The sequence below is a fragment of the Acanthisitta chloris genome, unplaced genomic scaffold (assembly GCF_000695815.1).
Source record: "Acanthisitta chloris isolate BGI_N310 unplaced genomic scaffold, ASM69581v1 scaffold2242, whole genome shotgun sequence".
Taxonomy (NCBI): domain Eukaryota; kingdom Metazoa; phylum Chordata; class Aves; order Passeriformes; family Acanthisittidae; genus Acanthisitta; species Acanthisitta chloris.
The window spans coordinates 10,784-29,141 of NW_008660953.1; the positions used below are offsets into that span (position 1 = coordinate 10,784).

The window sequence follows — 18,358 nt, forward strand, 5'->3', positions numbered from 1 at the left end:
GCTCACATCCAATCTGACTCTGCCCTGGCTCAGCTCAAGGCCATTCCCTCTCTCCTCTCCCTCAGCCCTGGCAGGACACACATCCCACACCTCTCTCCAGCCCTGGCAGGAGTTGCAGAGAGCCAGGAGGTCACCCCTGAGCCTCTTCTCCAGGCTGACCAACCCAACTCCCTCAGCCCTTGCCCATGTGCTCTGCCCTTTGCTGCCCTCGTTGCCCTTGGCTGGACTCGCTCAGTGCCTCAATGGCCTTTGGGCAGTGAGTGCCCAAAGCTGAGCACAGCACTGAGCTGGGACCTCCCCAGTGCCCAGTGCAGGGGGATGACACTGCCCTACTGCTGCTGCCACACTGCTCTTTAAGTGGGAACACCTGCAAACTGTTCTGAGAAGTGACAGTAAGACTTTAAAAAAAAATCCAAAAACCTACAACTTTTTGTCACCTCTACTGTTTTTGAGAAAGATGCTTTTAGATTGAACCATCTCGAGATGTTTATTTCCAATGACTGTGCTGGGTCACTCCTTTCAATATTAAAAAGTTTGGAATTTGAGCCTATTTAGTGCTGTAAGCAGGATTAGCCTGGTGGAAGATCAGAACTCATAATTTCAGTCTTACAAAGTGAAGAAAATGTTTTCATTGGAATAATCCTGTCCTGATCCGAACAGGAGTTGCCGAAGTGGTTCAGTCAGTACTTGCAGTGTCGGAGCCACATTAACCAGCAGTGGGCAACAGGAAAGTGTGTGGAGCTCCCACTGCCATCAGTGCTTTGTGGTTAGGAGTTTGGTTCTGCTTTTCCAGTGGTGCTGGTGGTGAGGAGAACAGGATTTGGACCCAGCTGTCCACAGGAACAGTGCAGCATGGCTTAATTACAGTTATCTGGACTTGTCTCCTTCCTTTCTTCACCTCCCCAACTTGTTTCCCCTTCAGTGTAGAATCATAGAACCATCAAGGTTGGAGGAGACCTCTAAGATCCTTGAGTCCAGCTAATGCCTGCAACTCTGCTGTACCCCTTAAACCCATGGCTGAGGGAGTTGGGTTGGTCAGCCTGGAGAAGAGGCTCAGGGGTGACCTCCTGGCTCTCTGCAACTCCTGCCAGGGCTGGAGAGAGGTGTGGGATGTGTGTCCTGCCAGGGCTGAGGGAGAGGAGAGAGGGAATGGCCTTGAGCTGAGCCAGGGCAGAGTCAGATTGGATGTGAGGAGAAATGTTTTCCCTGTTGTGGTGTTGAGGCCCTGGGATATTGCCCAGGGAGGTGGTGCAGTCACCATCCCTGGAGGTGTTTCAGAGGTGTCTGATGTGGCACTGCAGGATCTGGGTTAGGGTTTAGGGGTTCCAGCAGTGACAGGTTCATGGTTGGACTCAATGATCCTAGAGATCTCCTCCAACCTTGGTGATTCTATGATACCCTCCAGTGGTATATCCAGACACCTCTTATATGAGGAGTACATTTTAGTCCTTATGATTTTATTTTTTGCTCATCATCTCCACTGTCTCGTTTCACAACTCTCATTTCCCTTTCAGTCTGAACCTCAGAACAGCAGTGCAGTGGCTGGGCAAGAGAGGACTCCAGCTGTGTCCAGCAGCAGCTCCCTGAGCCCTCGGCAGCGCCGTGCGCAGCAGCAGAGTCAGAGACGAGCTCCATCCTCCGCCGACTTCAACCGTGCCCAGCAGCCAAGGGTCAACACCAACCACACTGGCTCCACTGTCCTCATTGTGCTCCTGACCTTTGCCTTGGCAGCTCTTATATTTCGTAGGATATGTTTGGCTAACGAGTATATATTCGACTTATAAGGTTGTTTGTCCTGACACAGTGACTGGAATGCCTCGCTGAGCATTCTGTGTTGGGTGTGACATGGAACTGTTTACAAAGGTTACGTTTTGTATCTATGCTTAAGTCCTGAATGTTAATGTCCCTACAGATATGTTACTTGTAAGAAAAGCCAAGTTGGACATGTAGCTACAAGTGTTGATTGAGTTCCCACTAGTGACTTGGAGAAACAGTGCAGTGGAGCAGTAACATTAAGGCCTGTGGGATGGGAGTAAATCTGAGTCACTTCCCAACTAGAAAAAGATCATTTTTAAAAGTGGTTGGTTGTTTTTTATGGGACATAAATGCAGTTGATCAGCCCATCCACGTTAGGAGGAGATTAGTTGTTGGAGAGGGAGTGATAAAATGAAACACTGCTAGGAGTTTGTGTCCAGTGAGCTCTTAATTTACAGGGCATACAGTTTTTTAACCACTTACATTTCCCATGACACATTTCTGGAGGGGAAACACATACAAACTGGTGGTGATGCTGCTTTGTGTGTGGGCAGGAGTAGGGGAGGAAAGAAGGGGCCAGAAAACTACTACATTATTTTGAGTTTTATTTTTTTTGGAAGAAAGATTGGATAATCTCTTGAAAGATTTGAATGTCCTCTTCTAATACTTTCAACTGTATATCTTGTTTTTTAAATTTGAAGATTATACAAGACATGTCTATTCTTGCAATAGTTATAAATATGTAATATAATTATTTACCCAGAGCTATTGTCTTTTAATTCTGCCAGAAATATACACAACGTGTTGAACTGAATGTTTCACATGTGGTTTTTATTTACTGCAGAGAATTCAAACTTTATTATACATTAACTCATATATATGAACATCCTCAAGAGAAGTATTTATTACAGCCCTGGTAGTAATAAAGGTTCAAGCCATTCTGCAGTTATGTTTCAAGTATAACGTGACATTTTGGCTTTTGTTTGTGGGATTTTGGTTGATTGGTTTTTTCTTTGTCCATTTTGGTTTGTTTGTTGTTTTTTTTTCTGAGTGGTTTTTTTTAAAACCTAAAATCACTATTGGACCCAGAGACTTTCTTATTGTAAGTTTATTAGAAAAGTAACTGGTAATATTTGTGAATACCATGAAAACACATCTAGAAACAGTAGAGCAACAATTGTTAGGGTTTTAAGAGCTTTTATCTGTGTCCATTTAAGTATTGGAGTGGAGAAGAAGAAAGCAATCCTGGAATTCTGAATCATCGAGGTTGGAGGAGACATCCAAGATCATCAAGTCCAACCATGAACCTGTCACTGCTGGAACCCCCAAACCCTAACCCAGATCCTCCAGTGCCACATCAGACACCTCTGAAACACCTCCAGGGATGGTGACTGCACCACCTCCCTGGGCAATATCCCAGGGCCTCAACACCACAACAGGCAAAACATTTCTCCTCACATCCAATCTGACTCTGCCCTGGCTCAGCTCAAGGCCATTCCCTCTAGTCCTCAAATTGTCCTGTGACTGAATGGGGAACTAAATTTCAAACAGTCTCTTTTCTTGTGCTTAAAGAAATAGCTGCTTTGTACCTTCTGGTTTTCATACCAGTCTTCTTTGATAAATGCTAAAAATCCCTGATTCTGCCAATACCTACTTGAAAAAAATCAAGATTAATAGCAACTTAGTTTATGGAAAGGCAGTTGCATGTATAGATACTTTGGGGGTTACTGGTTTAATTTTCCTTTAAAAGTCAACAGTAAATAAAGCCATTTTCAGAGGAAATAAACAGCATAAACGGAATGGATTGAGTAACAGATTCAAATTGAAGGAGGGAAATTGAGGTTGGATGTTAGGCAGAAGTTTTGCCTGTTCTGGTGGTGAGACCCTGTCCCAGGGTGCCCAGGGAGGCTGTGGCTGCCCCAACCCTGGCAGTGTTCACAGCCAGGTTGGCTGAGCCTTGAGCAACCTGCTCTGGTGGGAGGTGTCCCTGCCCAGGGCAGGGCTTGGGGCTGGGTCAGCTCTCAGCTCCATCCCAACCCCTACAATTCTCTGATTCTATTATAAAGAGACAGACTAAACCAGAAAATAAAATCTCCCCCACTGTAACCTGATCCAAACACATTTCCCACTGAGCTCCATGCCTGAGCCATGGCACAGGCACTTTCCAGCTGACAAAAAGCTGCTGAACAAAGGCTCACAGCCCGTGGCAAGGCTGATGAGAAGGGACAGCCTGTGTTTGCAGTCTGGCAGGAGGGGAGCGCTGAGATTAGCGGATTGGGCGTGCAGAACTGCGGGATTTTATGTAATGGCTTTAGTGAGCATCCCGTAGGAGCCGGCGGAAATGTTCAGTGATGCAAACTTGGTGAGTAATGGCCAATCATTGGGCAGTGGTGAGGGCAGAGCTCTGGGTGTGCAGCCCTGGACTCTGTCTGGAGAGCAGCGTTCCTGCCCGCGCGACTCCAGTCGCTTCCATGCTCCATCCTGGGGGGACCTGGACCACAGGAGGTTCCTGGAGCGCAGAGTGCCCAGCTCCCCTTCCCAGCAAGATGCCTCATTTGGCAAAACTCCTTTTATTAATCTTTTGCTTAGTGCTTCTGGTGGAAAGCAGAAAGCACAGGAGGAGGAGGTGGACGAGCCAGCTGGACGCGCCGCGAGCGAGGTAAGGGTGACTGCAACACTTCTCTGTGTGGTCTGAATGCTACACGGGCACAAAATCCTGCTCTGCCAAGGTCTTTGTGCATTGTATGTGCAAACAGCTTTATAGGGGAGGTTTTTCCAGCAGCCTGGTAGCATTGCTAGTTTTAACTGCAGGGGGACACTTGTAATGTTGATTGAGTGCAGAGAAGTCGAGCACTTGGTAAAAGTATCCTGAGCCATAAAAGCAAACGACTGGAAGAATTCAGAGGAGCTGCTGTTAACAGAGATGTTGAAATGTGCATCCGTTTTCAGCACTGTTTCAAGAGGAGGTTATTTACCTGTGTGCTGGAATGTTGTGCTGCCTGTGATCACTTGGAATTGCCTGTTGGTCTCTCCGTGATTTGAGATGGGGATGTTGGTTATCGTGAGTGATAGTAACTAGTGACATGGTAAGCCCTGGAAGTTACACAGGGATTGTAAAATTTAAAATGTTTATTGAAGCAAACTTCAAAAAAAAAGGGTTTTAAAGTCAAGCAAAGGCACAAGAAAGAGTTAAAGGTCTTAGTAAAGTTTATTAGATTTACTGTTGCTGAGATTTGTCCAGAGGTTTACATTAGAAAAGATAATCTTCCAAACCTGTCAGACAGGGCAAAGGATGTTATCCTTTTTTTGTGGTTATGTCATCCAGTTGCAGTTGTATCTTACAAGACTGTTTGTTGTTGGAAGGGCTCAAAACCAAAATTGGGTTAATCCACCTTATTAAACGGCTTCACTGTGGCTGTAAACTTTCATATTTTTCTTCATTTTATTAGGCTTTTTTGCTGTAACACTCAGCACTTGTATAGGGAGTGTTGTTACTTGAAGGTTGTACAAAGAAATGTGATGCAAAGGGAAGCAAAGAAAGCATAAAATTCTGCCAGATTTATACTGCTTATTGGAAAAATACAGCAGCATATGCTCTGAGTTAGAAAGCTGAGACAGCCAGGGCCTGATCCTGAACTCCTGAAGTTTCACCACTGGTTTCCACAGAATCTCTGTTATTGAATGAGATCTTTCATTGAACTCTGAAATAATTTAAAAGTCTATGTTCTGGGGGATTCAACAGCAGCATTTCCAGCCAAACTATTCATGTGTAGTAGAGATCTTCTGCCTCAAAGCAGCAGAGCACTATGAATCCTCCTTCAGATCTGACTTTGTCCCAGAGTGGTGCTGTTGTCTGGGTTCAAAGCTTTGTATTTCCTTTAAAGGTGGGGAAAAATAACTCACAGCTCCTATAATGCCATTACTTTTGTGAGCTGTAACTGAGTGGCAGCCAAAGCATTGCTAAAATCAGTTTTACAAACACACTGTGAAGAGCAACTGATACAATTTGGTTTTCTGCACTGTAATGATTTTAATGAACAGTTTTCCAGCCAGGTAGAGGAACTAGATCTATCTATCTATCTATCTATCTATTATCATCTATCTGTCTATCTATCTATCTATCTATCTATCTATCTATCTATCTATCTATCTATCATCTGTCTATCTATCTAATCTATCTATCTATCTATCTATCATCTGTCTATCTATCTATCTATCTATCTATCTATCTATCTATCTATCTATCCTACATATATATTGTGTGTGTATATACAGTTCCTATACAAGGTACTTCCCATAAAATCATCCAGGTTGGAGGAGACCTCGAAGATCATCAAGTCTATCATCAAGTTACTTATTTAAAAGTACATCAAATCAAGCTGTAGAGGCTGTTAAATGTGAATGACATTTTAAACACAGAGAATTCTGCACTATTGCAACAAAAAGAAGTGGCAGGAATAGTTTAAATTACAGGGGGAAAATTTAGTTGTCTTTAAACCAGCAATGAATAAAGGAAAACAAAAGGAAATTGAAACTGGTTCCTAGACTAATTTCCTGATCACAAAAGGGAAATGAAAACAATGAACTTTTAACTAATTTCATCACATTTTTACTTAGCATTTCTCTTGCTGACTCACCACAAGTAATAGAATAGGTTTGACAGTAAACATGTTGTTCGAGGGAATTTATTCCTATGTTTGGGAGCCTACATTGGATAAGTCTGATAGTTTTTGGCCATTAAGGTGATGCATCAGCCTGACCTAAAGAGCTTTCTATTGACCTCAGGAAGACAGTTTGGGTTTGCAAGTGCAGAACACCTTCAGTGCTGTAATTCATGGCTTGAGAGTTGTGCAGAGATTCATGTTGTATGGAGGTCCTCACCCAGGGAGCTCAGAGGGGTTGGGGTAGCTGCTCCTGCTCTCTGCCAGGGCTCTGCAGAGCAGCTGAGGAGGTACCTTCAGGGGAAGGAAATACGGGAAACTCAAAAACCCAAATGAAGAAATGGCACATTAGAGGCTGCCTGTGCATCCTCAAATCCTGATTGTGTTAATATTGAGCTGTAAGGCATTATTTTTAACAGGAGTGGTGCCTTGCTCAGCTTGCTGAATGGATCACCCTTGCTTCACTAGAAATTGTGTTGGATTCAATCTTCTCTTGCTTCTGCATATCCCACCTTACTGGTAATACAGCTCTTCACCCACAAACTGAGGTATTGCTTGGAGAAACAATTGCCCTGATCATTGAGACACCTGGACAGACCTGATCAGTGGCTGAGGACACTGCATGAGGTCAGTGAGGCTCAGAGCTGGTGCTGCCCTTGGCACACAACAAACCAAGCAGCTCCAGGCTGAGCCAGGGCAGAGTCAGATTGGGTGTGAGGAGAAATGTTTTCCCTGTTGTGGTGTTGAGGCCCTGGGATATTGCCCAGGGAGGTGGTGCAGTCACCATCCCTGGAGGTGTTTCAGAGGTGTCTGATGTGGCACTGGAGGATCTGGGTTAGGGTTTGGGGGTTCCAGCAGTGACAGGTTCATGGTTGGACTCGATGATCTCAGAGTTCTCCTCCAGCCCTGATGGTTCTCTGGTTCTATAATCCTTTGTGATTGATGTACATTAATACTGAAGATACACATCTATGTGGGATACACTCACAGCACAATGAAGAGCAGCTTGGAAGGCTCATCTAGGAATGAGCTAATTGTTCTAACAGTCATAAACTGTTCTTGTACCTTCATTCTTTCATTTAGCTTCATTTGCATCTGTCACATGCTTTGTTGGCTAGAAAAACAGGAGAGTTTGTACCTTTCTTGGTGCTGAGTTTACACCATGTGCATCTCCTCCAGTTTGCTGTGGCTGCTACACAAAGGAAATTACACCTTCAACTAATGCATTTGGGGATGTTTTTCTCCTAGAGAATATGCTGAAGACTTTCACTGAAACTGTAGAAATACTTGTCAGAAGCCCAATGGGTGATTGGAACCAAGGTCCTGTGACCATAAGATGCTATTTTGTGATCTTATCAATGCTGAATTCTGCAGAGAATGTGGAAAGAGGTGTGGAAACTTCCCAGACTCTGCCAACAGCTCTGCAATGCTTGGGACAGAGATCACATTCTGTTTCAGGGTCACCACGTAGCCTTACACCCTACAGCATGAGGGCTGCTCCCAGTTTGATAAGTTCTTTATCTTGCCCTGGAAAGGTCAGAATATCTACATAGATATCTGCTGCTTTTTTGACTCCTGCTGAGCTGTTATCTGCAATTTCTCATGCCATCAATAGTTACTTTGCTTTGGATATTTTGCAACGTAAAAAGCATCTATTTTATTGATAGAGATTTAATGAAGAACAATCCTAAATAAAAGTGACTAGAAAGGAAAATATTAAAAACCCCACCATAATAAAAGATCAGGGTAATTATAGAGAAGCTTTTACAGAACCTCAGTGAGGTACCTGTCCCCTTCTCTCCTCTGTGAACAGGAACACAGCAATCAGATTTATCAAATTCATCCCCCATGAATGAAATGCAAACAGCACTGAAATTATGCATGAAATACACGGCCAAAAAATAGAAGAGAAAGGGAGATGAGTAGCTTTAAACGAATAGTGGTGAATTGCAGGGAGTGCACAAAGCTGAAAGAAACCCTGACAAATCTATAATCAGAAATGCTAAAGACCATAAGTCCATCAGGGAGGATTTATGAGACAGCAGTGATGAGATTGTCAGTGAAGGCAGCAGAGCTCAGAGCATCCCTCAGCTCTGCAGAATCCCTGGCAGCTGCTGCAGGTAACGAGGTGCTCCCTGTACCAGGCACCACTGGAGGTGGCATGGGAGGCCTTGCTGGAGATGCTCAGGAGATTCCAGCAGGGTTGAACTCACTCACTGTTCTACAGAAGATCTTCCAAACAAACTTGGCCTTGAATTGGATTAAACAGACAAAAATAGTGATGCGTTTCAAAGGCTGCGCAGAAGTTCCTGTCATCAAAATACCTCCATGGAAAATCTTTGTAAAAGGATTAAATTGATTAAAAAAGGAAATGACAGAACTCTGTCTACAAGCTCTGAGATGTCTGTCACATACCTGACAGACTGGGCAGGAACTGGTGAGGGAATGTTGGCTGGAAAACTCAACCCCTGGTTTGGGAAGGGCCTGAGAGTGTTTTCCTCCTGAGCCAGCACCAGTGTCCCCCCTGAGACCTCCACAGACTCTGCTCTGTGTGCTGCTCTGGAAAAGCATCGATCCAAGCAGAGCCATCGATTTCCAAGCTGCCACTGCAACACTGCCAGGCTTTTAATTCTTCACTCAGGGCACAATCCCAAGTTTTATTGGATTTTTAGTTTGATTTCTCCCCCCCATTCTGTGAGGAGAGAGACTTGATTGGTACTTCAGCCTTTCCCTGGGGATGACAGCCAAGCTCCTTCCTTCCCCAGGTCTGAGCTGTGCAGGTGTGGAAGAGCCAAGTGGAGCATGTTTGCTGCAGAGCTAACCTTGCAAGGAAACAAAGCTTCCCCCGGGGCAAGCAGTTAAAAGCTAAACCTTTGCCCCCAGCCCTTCCCATTAGTGGCTCTCTGGGGCTCTACACCCCTTACAGCTTTAGGTGGCTGTCAATGCAGCTCTGCTGGGAAGGCACTGGCTCCTCTGGCTCTTCTCCACAGCACACACAGAGAGAGAGAGAGAGAGGCTCCCACATCCACAGGGCCAGGAGGTGATTCTGCCCCTGCACTCGGTGCTGCTGAGGCCACACCTTGAATCCTGTGCTCAGTTCTGGGCCCTCAGCTCAGGAGGGACATTGAGGGGCTGGAGCAGGTCCAGAGCAGAGCAACGAGGCTGGGGAAGGGACTGGAGCACAAGTGGCATGAGGAGAGGCTGAGGGAGCTGGGGGTGTTCAGCCTGGAGAAGAGGAGGCTCAGGGGAGACCTTCTCACCCTCTGCAACTCCCTGACAGGAGGTTGGAGTCAGGTGGGGGTTGGTCTCTTCTCCCAGGCAACCAGCAGCAGGACAAGAGGGCACAGACTCAAGCTCTGCCAGGGGAGGGTTAGGTTGGATCTTAGGAAGAGATTTTTTGCAGAGAGAGTGCTCAGGCATTGGAATGTGCTGCCCAGGGAGGTGGTGGATTCCCCATCCCTGGAGGTTTTCAAGCTGAGACTGGATGTGGCACTTAGTGCCATGGGCTAGTGACCACAGGAGGGTTGGACTCGATGATCTTGGAGGTCTTTTTCAACCCAGTTGATTCTGTGATTCTATGATCCTGATTGAACTGGGAGCCCAAAGGAACATGAGGGGGATCCAGCTGTGCCTATGTAGCATGTGCCCTGGAGCACAAAGGGTTATATTCTTTCCAAACATCTGTTTGATATGATTTGTTTCTAGGTTCTGTTGCCTCCTTTTCACCTCCTCATTAAAGTAAATGGGTTATTGATCATAGAATCATAGTAATCAAGGTTTGAGGAGACCTCTAGGATCACTGAGTCCAACCATGAACCTGTCCCTGCTAGAACCCCCAAACCCTAACCCAGATCCTCCAGTGCCACATCAGACACCTCTGAAACACCTCCAGGGATGGTGACTGCACCACCTCCCTGGGCAATATCCCAGGGCCTCAACACCACAACAGGCAAAACATTTCTCCTCACATCCAATCTGACTCTGCCCTGGCTCAGCTCAAGGCCATTCCCTCTCTCCTCTCCCTGCAGCTATGATGTTAGCAGCAGTTATCAACACCCCTTAGGTTTCATCATTTCTCTCCCAAAATGACTACTCTGTTGGGAAACCTTTCTCCTCATTTGTGATTTATGCTCCCTTTGCCCCAGACTCATCTTGCTTTGTGTTTTTAGCAAGCTAAGCACATCCCTTTCTGCAGCTGCACTTATGAGTGTGGTGATTGGATTCTAAGCTCTGAATGTTTGATCAAGATATTAAGCCTGAGTAGTCTCTTAATTTTTCCTCTAAGATTTTTTTGGTCTCTGTTTTCTGCAATATTTCTTCCACACAGGCAAAGGAATCCAAACCTTTTGTACAAAATTCTTTCTATTTGCCATCATTATTTTTAGTAAGTTACTGATAAACAGCTGATTGCAGCAATAGTTAGAACTTTATCACATCTTATGTCCAGAGCAAAGGGATTGAGGAACCTTAATGGTCCAAACTCTCCATCCTGCCCCATTGGGAGAGCAGCAAGGGATGCTGATCTGGATTTCCTTCCAGAAGTGCATGCAGTGTGTCTGTCTGCTGGTTAGTTATCCCCTGATGTGATTTTAGTGACTCTCTTGCATTTTTCTCAGGGCTTGGTTGTCATCCTCGTTCTATGTTTATTGTGTAATCTCCCCAATAAAAAGTTAGAATTTTTCCTACCTTAATATTCAAGAAAGAGAAGGACTGAAGACTCTAGGGAGAACTCCTCTGTTCCTGCTGGGGGGGGGAAATGGGTGGGTTTGTTGTTGCTGAGAGCCAGCAGACAAAGCAAACCCTCTGTCCACACCAGCTGCTGGCACTGAACTGATAGATTGTCTCAAAACAGTGTATGACATTGCGTGACCACCATGGGAAAGAGCTTTCCCATGTCAGTGTTGCCTTGGTACCTGGCCAAATCCTGCCCAGGTGATGTGGGGCACACAGCTGTGTTCACTGCTGCTTGCTCTGAGCCTCAGCCTGCATCCAGCTCCTCCAGGAGATGCTGTGCTCTCAGCCTTGGAACCCCCGAGAGCTCCCTGTCCATCCTGGAGCAGGGCAGAGGTGGCAGAGCTGCCTGTGGGGTCACAAAGGTCTGAGTTAATGCAGTGCTGGGTCTGAGTTGTGGTGCTGTCAGACTCCCTGCCTGGCACTGCTACTGCTGCAGCTCAACCTGGGCTGGCAGAAGTTGGCTGAGGTGTCCTGCTGAGGCACAGAGACATCACACCAAAGCTATTGCTTCTTCTTACAGTCACATCTTTAAGAAGAATCATGACATGACCAAAGCCTGGAGAGGAAAGACAGAGCAGCTTCTCAGAGTGGATGAACATGACTTCACCATGCGCCCAGCGTTTGGAGGTGAGACGAGAATGGTTCTCTGGATGTCGTGGCCATCTGATTAAAAATGATCTAATCAATCATCTAATTAAAACAGATGAAAATTCCAGCCCCCTCCCTACCCCTCAAAATCCCAAAACCTCCGGCTAGATGTATCAGTGTGAAGGGAAAGGAATTTTGGCCAGGCACCTGGAATAGATTGCCCAGGGAGGTGGTGGAGTCACCATCCCTGGAAGTGTTTAATAGAATCATAGAATTTTAGGGGTTGGAATGGAGCTTAGAGCTGACCCAGCCCCAAGCCCTGCCCTGGGCAGGGACACCTCCCACCAGAGCAGGTTGCTCAAGGCTCATCCAACCTGGCTGTGAACACTGCCAGGGTTGGGGCAGCCACAGCCTCCCCGGGCACCCTGGGACAGGGTCTCACCAAATTCCTGAGTGACACTGGACACAAAGAAGCCCTGGACTGCAAACGTGATGGTTCCCAGGTTGGCTGGGCCAATCTACCATTTCACCACTGCACTTTTAGCTAAGAAGGGAATGGGGCACGAGCTGCTTTCTGGTGGCCCTTGCTGCTCTGCAGAGGACAGCCAGAAAGTTGTCATCCCAGCAGAGCTGTGGCCACGGGGCAGAGCTGGCTGGGGTGATGCAAGGTGAAATGGAAAAGGAAACATTAGAGAAAGGTGAAGGGTTTTTCAAGAAAAAGTGTCTTTGCAAAGAGCAAGGGAGCAAACAACGTTGTGTAAGTTGTGTTATTCACAGCCCAGTAAGCATGGTTGTCTTGCCTGCTCTCAGCCCATTAGAGACAGATGATTGGGCACAGAGGCAATGGGGAAGTTTTTTGCTTCGCTGATGGTCAAAGAGTCTCCATAAGCTAAAAACCCACTGGAGGTTTTTTTTGACCCTCAGGGAGTTATCCTGTCAGTGACCTTGTTCTAGCCAACAGCTGTTCAGGTATTAGTTACAAATATTAATATTTAAAGATTATGTAAATGTTTGTTTCCCTGCCTTCCTTAAACACCCATTGGAAGCATTTCATCTATGACATCTCTATTTTACAGGGAGCCTGTGAATAAGCAGCTTTAGTTGATACTTAAAATAGCTGTATCTTCTTTATTGAGGAAGAGCCTAATGCTTTACTTTTATTATATTTGCTCATAGCCTAGTAGCCTAACATCAGCTGGTCCTCACTGCCCTTTCTGGGCAGTGTTTTTGCCAGGGTGGATGAATGGTGGGGTGAGTAAAGCAGAAGTAGTTCACTTAGCATTAGCATCAAGGGCTGGGATGAAACTTGCTCCTCTGCTGATGAGCAGCTGTCAGAGAGATGCAGAGGACAGACAGTTGTGAGGCAGCTGCTGAGCAGATCCTGGTGGTGCCTGCCTGGAAGATTCCCATGCCTAAGAGGTCCCAAACATATATATGTTCATTTAAAGGTAAATATATGTATTTGTATACACACACATACATGAAAATAGAATGAAAACTATTTTGCAGCTTGAAGACATGAGATCTCTTATGGATGTTTGCAGCCTCTCTGGCTGCACAAGATATCTGTCAGCAAAGAATTCTCAGTCCTGCTCGTTTCCCATGGAGGTATCTTTACCTCATGGCCTGTGTCTGCCTCACTCCTTCAAAGATCGATGAGGAGACAGAATCTGTCTCAGAGGGAAACAAAGAGCCTTTGAAAGTGCTGCCAGAGAGCAAAACTAAAGAGATAACACAAAGCTTTATTCTCAGAGCTGGAGTGGAAAACAGACTCCAGGAATCTTCATGGCAGCACACTCTTCCCTATCTTCCAAAGCCTTCTCCAGTGCTCAAAAATAAAACTGATGTCTGTGCCCAGTTCTGGCTGGGAACTGACTCACCCTTTGAAGCTTTCATGCTGCTCATTGGTGGGTGGTTTCAGGTGCAGAGACACACTGAGATGCAACAGCCTTTAATGTTGAGCACCTTCTGAAGCAATTCCTGAACAGACTATGTGGAAACCTCCTGGGCTCTCTGGAGAGTTTAGCCCCAGGCCAGGCATCCCATTCCTGGGCTGCATCCAAAGCAGGGCAAGGGAGGTGATTCTGCCCCTCTGCTCTGCTCTGGGAGACCCACCTGGAATCCTGCACACAGCTCTGGGGCCTCAGCCTGAGAAGGACATGGAAGTGTTGGAGCAAGTGCAGAGGAGGCCACAGAGCTGCTCAGAGCACTGGAGCATCTCCCTGTGAGCACAGGCTGAGGGAGTTGGGGCTGTTGAGCCTGGAGAAGAGAAGGTTGTGTGGAGAGCTCAGAGCACCTTGCAGGAGCTGAAGGGGCTCCAGGGAAGCTGCAGAGGGATCTGTGTTAGGAGCTGCAGGGACAGCACAAGGGGCAATGGGCACAAATTGAAGGAGGGAAATTGAGGTTAGATGTTAGGCAGAAGTTTTGCCTGTTGTGGTGGTGAGACCCTGTCCCAGGGTGCCCAGGGAGGCTGTGGCTGCCCCAACCCTGGCAGTGTTCACAGCCAGGTTGGATGAGCCTTGAGCAACCTGCTCTGGTGGGAGGTGTCCCTGCCCAGGGCAGGGCTTGGGGCTGGGTGAGCTCTCAGCTCCATTCCAACCCCTAAAATTCTATGATTCTATGATTTCTCTTTCTGAAGAAAAGTAACTATTGATAAAATGTTGTTTATGACAAAGAAGATCTGGTTGATAATGGCTTTTTTCATGTTTAATGCTGTAATCTAAGTTATTTGTTCTGTCTACCAGTTCCATGAGTCATATACCATTTTAGCTATTCTTGTCCCTTCATATTCACACCCTCATCATCCTCTGCTCCCTCTTAACAAAGACGTTTTCTTCTTTTTGCTCATCCCTGGTGGTATTTGATGAGGAATTTGGCAAAATATCCAGTGTCTCAGTGCTTCTATAGTTTAGTTGCCAGAGGGACTGGATAAAAAACCCACCAGTTCCTAATTGACTGCAAGGGTTAGTGAGACCAAAGACCTCTTGACATTTCTCAGTGACTGATCCACAGCCATTAAATTCAGTGGTATGTGCTGCAGCCAAGATGACCTTTACAGAAACCCAGGGATTGTTTCTGTGGTTTAAAGAGTGTATTTCTAGACAGGGCTTTGCTTCAGAAGCTCTGTGCATTTCCAGTGCTGCTTTAACCAAGTGCCTCTGCCACACTGCTTCTTGCTAGGAGGTGTGCAGAGTGATGGGCAGAGTGAATATGCAATAATCATTGTAGAATCATAGAATTTTAGGGGTTGGAATGGAGCTTAGAGCTCACCCAGCCCCAAGCCCTGCCCTGGGCAGGGACACCTCCCACCAGAGCAGGTTGCTCAAGGCCATTCCCTCTCTCCTCTCCCTGCAGCCCTGGCAGGACACACATCCCCCACCTCTCTCCAACCTGTCAGGGAGTTGGGGAGAACCATGAGGTGAGGTTGGCTTATCACAGCCCCATCAGATCTGTACTGGGACCAGTCACAGCTTGTCTCATGGGTGAGGTGATTAGCCTTTCCCTGCTAAATCTGAGTTGGTGCTTCTTTCTGCTCTGGCAGAGGCAAACAAGGCTGTGCTCAACAGCCCTGAAGAGGTGTGAGAGTCTGTACATGCTGCTGCAGCTGCAGAATCAGCAACCTGAAGAGGTCCTGACCATTAGTGAGCAGCAGAGGTGTTGATACAGGATTTCTAGTCATAGAAATGTGCATTTATTATGGGTTGTTTTGTGCTAACTTACTCTTGGTGACTACTCTGGTTGCTAATTTTAAAGCTACTGTGGGAAACTAGTAAGATCATCAGTGAGTCATGGAATCAGCAAGGTTGGAGGAGACCTCTAAGCTCATTGAGCCCAACCATTAACCTGTCACTGCTGGAGCCTCTAAACTCATACAAATGTTGATGGGCTCTTGAGGAACTAATGTACCTTGTCTTGTTGGCAAAAAATGAGACACCTTCAAGGAAGAGCTCATTGCTTGCCATTTCCCCATCTCAGTCCCCTGTTCTTGGGGCTAAATTTGTCCATAGAGGTTAACATTTAAGATGGGATAACTCTGTTTTTAAAAACACATGCAAATGTTCCATCCAAGCTCTGGATTAACCAGGCAGAGTGTCAACATTGCAGCATATGCCAAGGGGAAGAGAATGAAATGCTTCAAAAGGGGCTTTCCATGGTTGTTCTCTGCCTCTTCCCCCAGTCCCCTCATGAAGAACCACTGACAGAAATGTGGGACCTAAGTTTTGCATGCCACTCTACAGTGCTAATAAAATGCAGCTGATATGAAAGAACAGCCATTTACATACCTAAATCTCCTTCTCTTTCAGGCCCTGCAATTCCTGTTGGGGTGGATGTGCAAGTTGAAAGCTTGGACAGTATTTCTGAGGTTGACATGGTATGTAATCCTCTTCTAAGCTTTAATTATTCCTAGACATAAAACGTCCCATTTGAAACCTGTGAAATGTAAATTGTTGGTCAGATGAATGTAATGGCAGAGTCTGTCAGATTCAAAGGGGTTGATACTCAGAGCTAAAGCCTTGATGAAACCAGGTGATCAAAGACTTAGCTCTGTGTCTCCAGGTAAAGACATGAAGGGAAAAGGGATCTTGAATAGGAGAATAATCAGTGCTATGAAACATCTATCACAGCTAAAAATAGCAACAGCTGCACATGAATGTTTGAAGCTATAAGGAAAAGTTCACATAAGCTGTGCATACTGCAGGAATTTTCTTCCTTGGGGAGCTCACACACATTTTCCTGTCTGGATTTGGGTTGTTTTGTGGTGTGTTGGCTGTTAGTTCATTTGTTGTTTGTTTTCTTTTGTGTGTGTGGTTTTCTACTTGTTTGTTTGGTTTGGTTTGGTTTGTTGGGGTTTTTTTTAACTGTAGGAAATGGAATGAAAATACTGGAAAGAGAAGTGGAAAGAGGAACATAGAGAAGAGGAAACTTCTCAGTTTCTTCCTCTTTCTGCCTTTTCCTCTCAGTTCTTGGACACCTCTGGTCTAGAAAAAACACAAAGGCAAAGGCAGAGCTTGAAGTTGAATGTTTTTTACGATGATGCAATCAAGGTACAAAGCAGCTATTTCTTTAAGCACAAGAAAAGAGACTGTTTGAAACTTCTTTCCTCACTCAGTCACAGGACAATTTGAGGACTAGAGGGAATGGCCTTGAGCTGAGCCAGGGCAGAGTCAGATTGGGTGTGAGGAGAAATGTTTTCCCTGTTGTGGTGTTGAGGCCCTGGGATATTGCCCAGGGAGGTGGTGCAGTCACCATCCCTGGAGGTGTTTCAGAGGTGTCTGATGTGGCACTGCAGGATCTGGGTTAGGGTTTGGGGGTTCCAGCAGGGACAGTTAATGGTTGGACTGGATGATCTTAGAGGTCTCCTCCAACCCTGATGGTTCTATGATTCTGTCAACTGGGGTTCTAATATTTCAGGATAATATCAGAGCAGCAAAGAGACCTAATTAGTGCATATAAATAACTTTCAATGCTTTCTGTCAGGAGAACCTGAATTGCCCAGAGATCTTGCCCATCAGAAAGCTTTAATGTCAGTTCTGACCCTTGGCTGTTGATAGCTTTATAGTCCTCTTTTCCCGGCACACGACAAGTACTTTCTACAGCGGTTGCTGTTCCGTATTTGGGGTGGAAGGATGGTCTACCAGGTCAGACTGAGCTATATTAGTTTGTTTTCCCAACAGATTGTCCCAGTATGTGTGTTTGCAGAGAGGGAACTGTCTGCATGGCCAATGGATCAGGGTGGCTGTGCCTGCAGCAGTGTGTCCTCCTTGACTCATTGCTGTCTCCTTGTCTCCACTGCAGCAAACAGGAGCTGCAGGGACAGGAAAAGGGGCAATGGGCACAAATTGAAGGAGGGAAGTTTAGGTTGAATATTAGAAAAAACCTTTTTACTCTAAGGGTGGTGAGACCCTGTCCCAGGGTGCCCAGGGAGGCTGTGGCTGCCCCAACCCTGGCAGTGTTCACAGCCAGGTTGGATGAGCCTTGAGCAACCTGCTCTGGTGGGAGGTGTCCCTGCCCAGGGCAGGGCTTGGGGCTGGCTGAGCTCTAAGCTCCATTCCAACCCCTAAAATTCTGCAATTCTATGATTCTTGGTTCCCTTTTGCCCAGCTCTGGTCAAGCTGATGAGCTTGATGTCCCTGGGATGACTCCTCCAGAGACTTTACAACCTAACTCCTATGATAGAAGCAGTTGCTGAAAGTGTTTCTTTGGGACTATAGCTGTAAGGGGAATGTGACCAGTGTCCAGTAGGGAACAGGAGCTGGCAGCATCCCTGGGAGGAGCAGAAATGGAGCCTGGAACTCTATAAGGTAGGGACCTGCAGGTGGGTGAGCAGAAACATCCTCCTGGCAGGTCTCTGCCGTGGTCAGAGAGGGAGGTGTCCAGCCAGCTCTGTCCTGTGCCAGGCAGCAAGGTGAGGACTAGCACTAGAGCCTTCTTTGACAGACTAGTGAAAACCTGTTGGCAGTGCAAGGGTGATGCCAGAGAGCCCTTTGAAATGGAGAGTTAGTGTAACCAAGTGTTTGTCACCATTTGTCACCAAACTGACTGTTTGGTTGTGTTTCTAGAGTGGTTGTGGTGTGGTTGGGAAGAGATCCTGTGTTGCTGCCTGCTCAGGCTTTTTTGGT

The 18,358-nt window shown here is 46.2% G+C and overlaps 2 protein-coding genes across 2 annotated transcripts in view; both read left to right on the forward strand.

The window, feature by feature from the left end:
• The window catches only part of UBE2J1 (ubiquitin-conjugating enzyme E2, J1), a gene marked incomplete at its 5' end in the record, with an annotated part of 12,309 nt that extends 10,525 nt beyond the window's left edge, over positions 1-1,784 (forward strand). The window contains one exon of the mRNA XM_009070028.1: positions 1,515-1,784. Coding sequence (XP_009068276.1) covers positions 1,515-1,784 — 270 coding nt within the window. The remainder of the gene's footprint in view (positions 1-1,514) is intronic.
• A 2,499-nt stretch (positions 1,785-4,283) lies between these two features.
• LOC103797796 (gamma-aminobutyric acid receptor subunit rho-2) overlaps positions 4,284-18,358 on the forward strand; it is a 22,637-nt gene continuing 8,562 nt past the window's right edge. Inside the window, exons 1-3 of the mRNA XM_009070027.1 lie at positions 4,284-4,414; positions 11,671-11,777; positions 16,043-16,110. Coding sequence (XP_009068275.1) covers positions 4,302-4,414; positions 11,671-11,777; positions 16,043-16,110 — 288 coding nt within the window. The 5' untranslated portion in view covers positions 4,284-4,301. The remainder of the gene's footprint in view (positions 4,415-11,670; positions 11,778-16,042; positions 16,111-18,358) is intronic.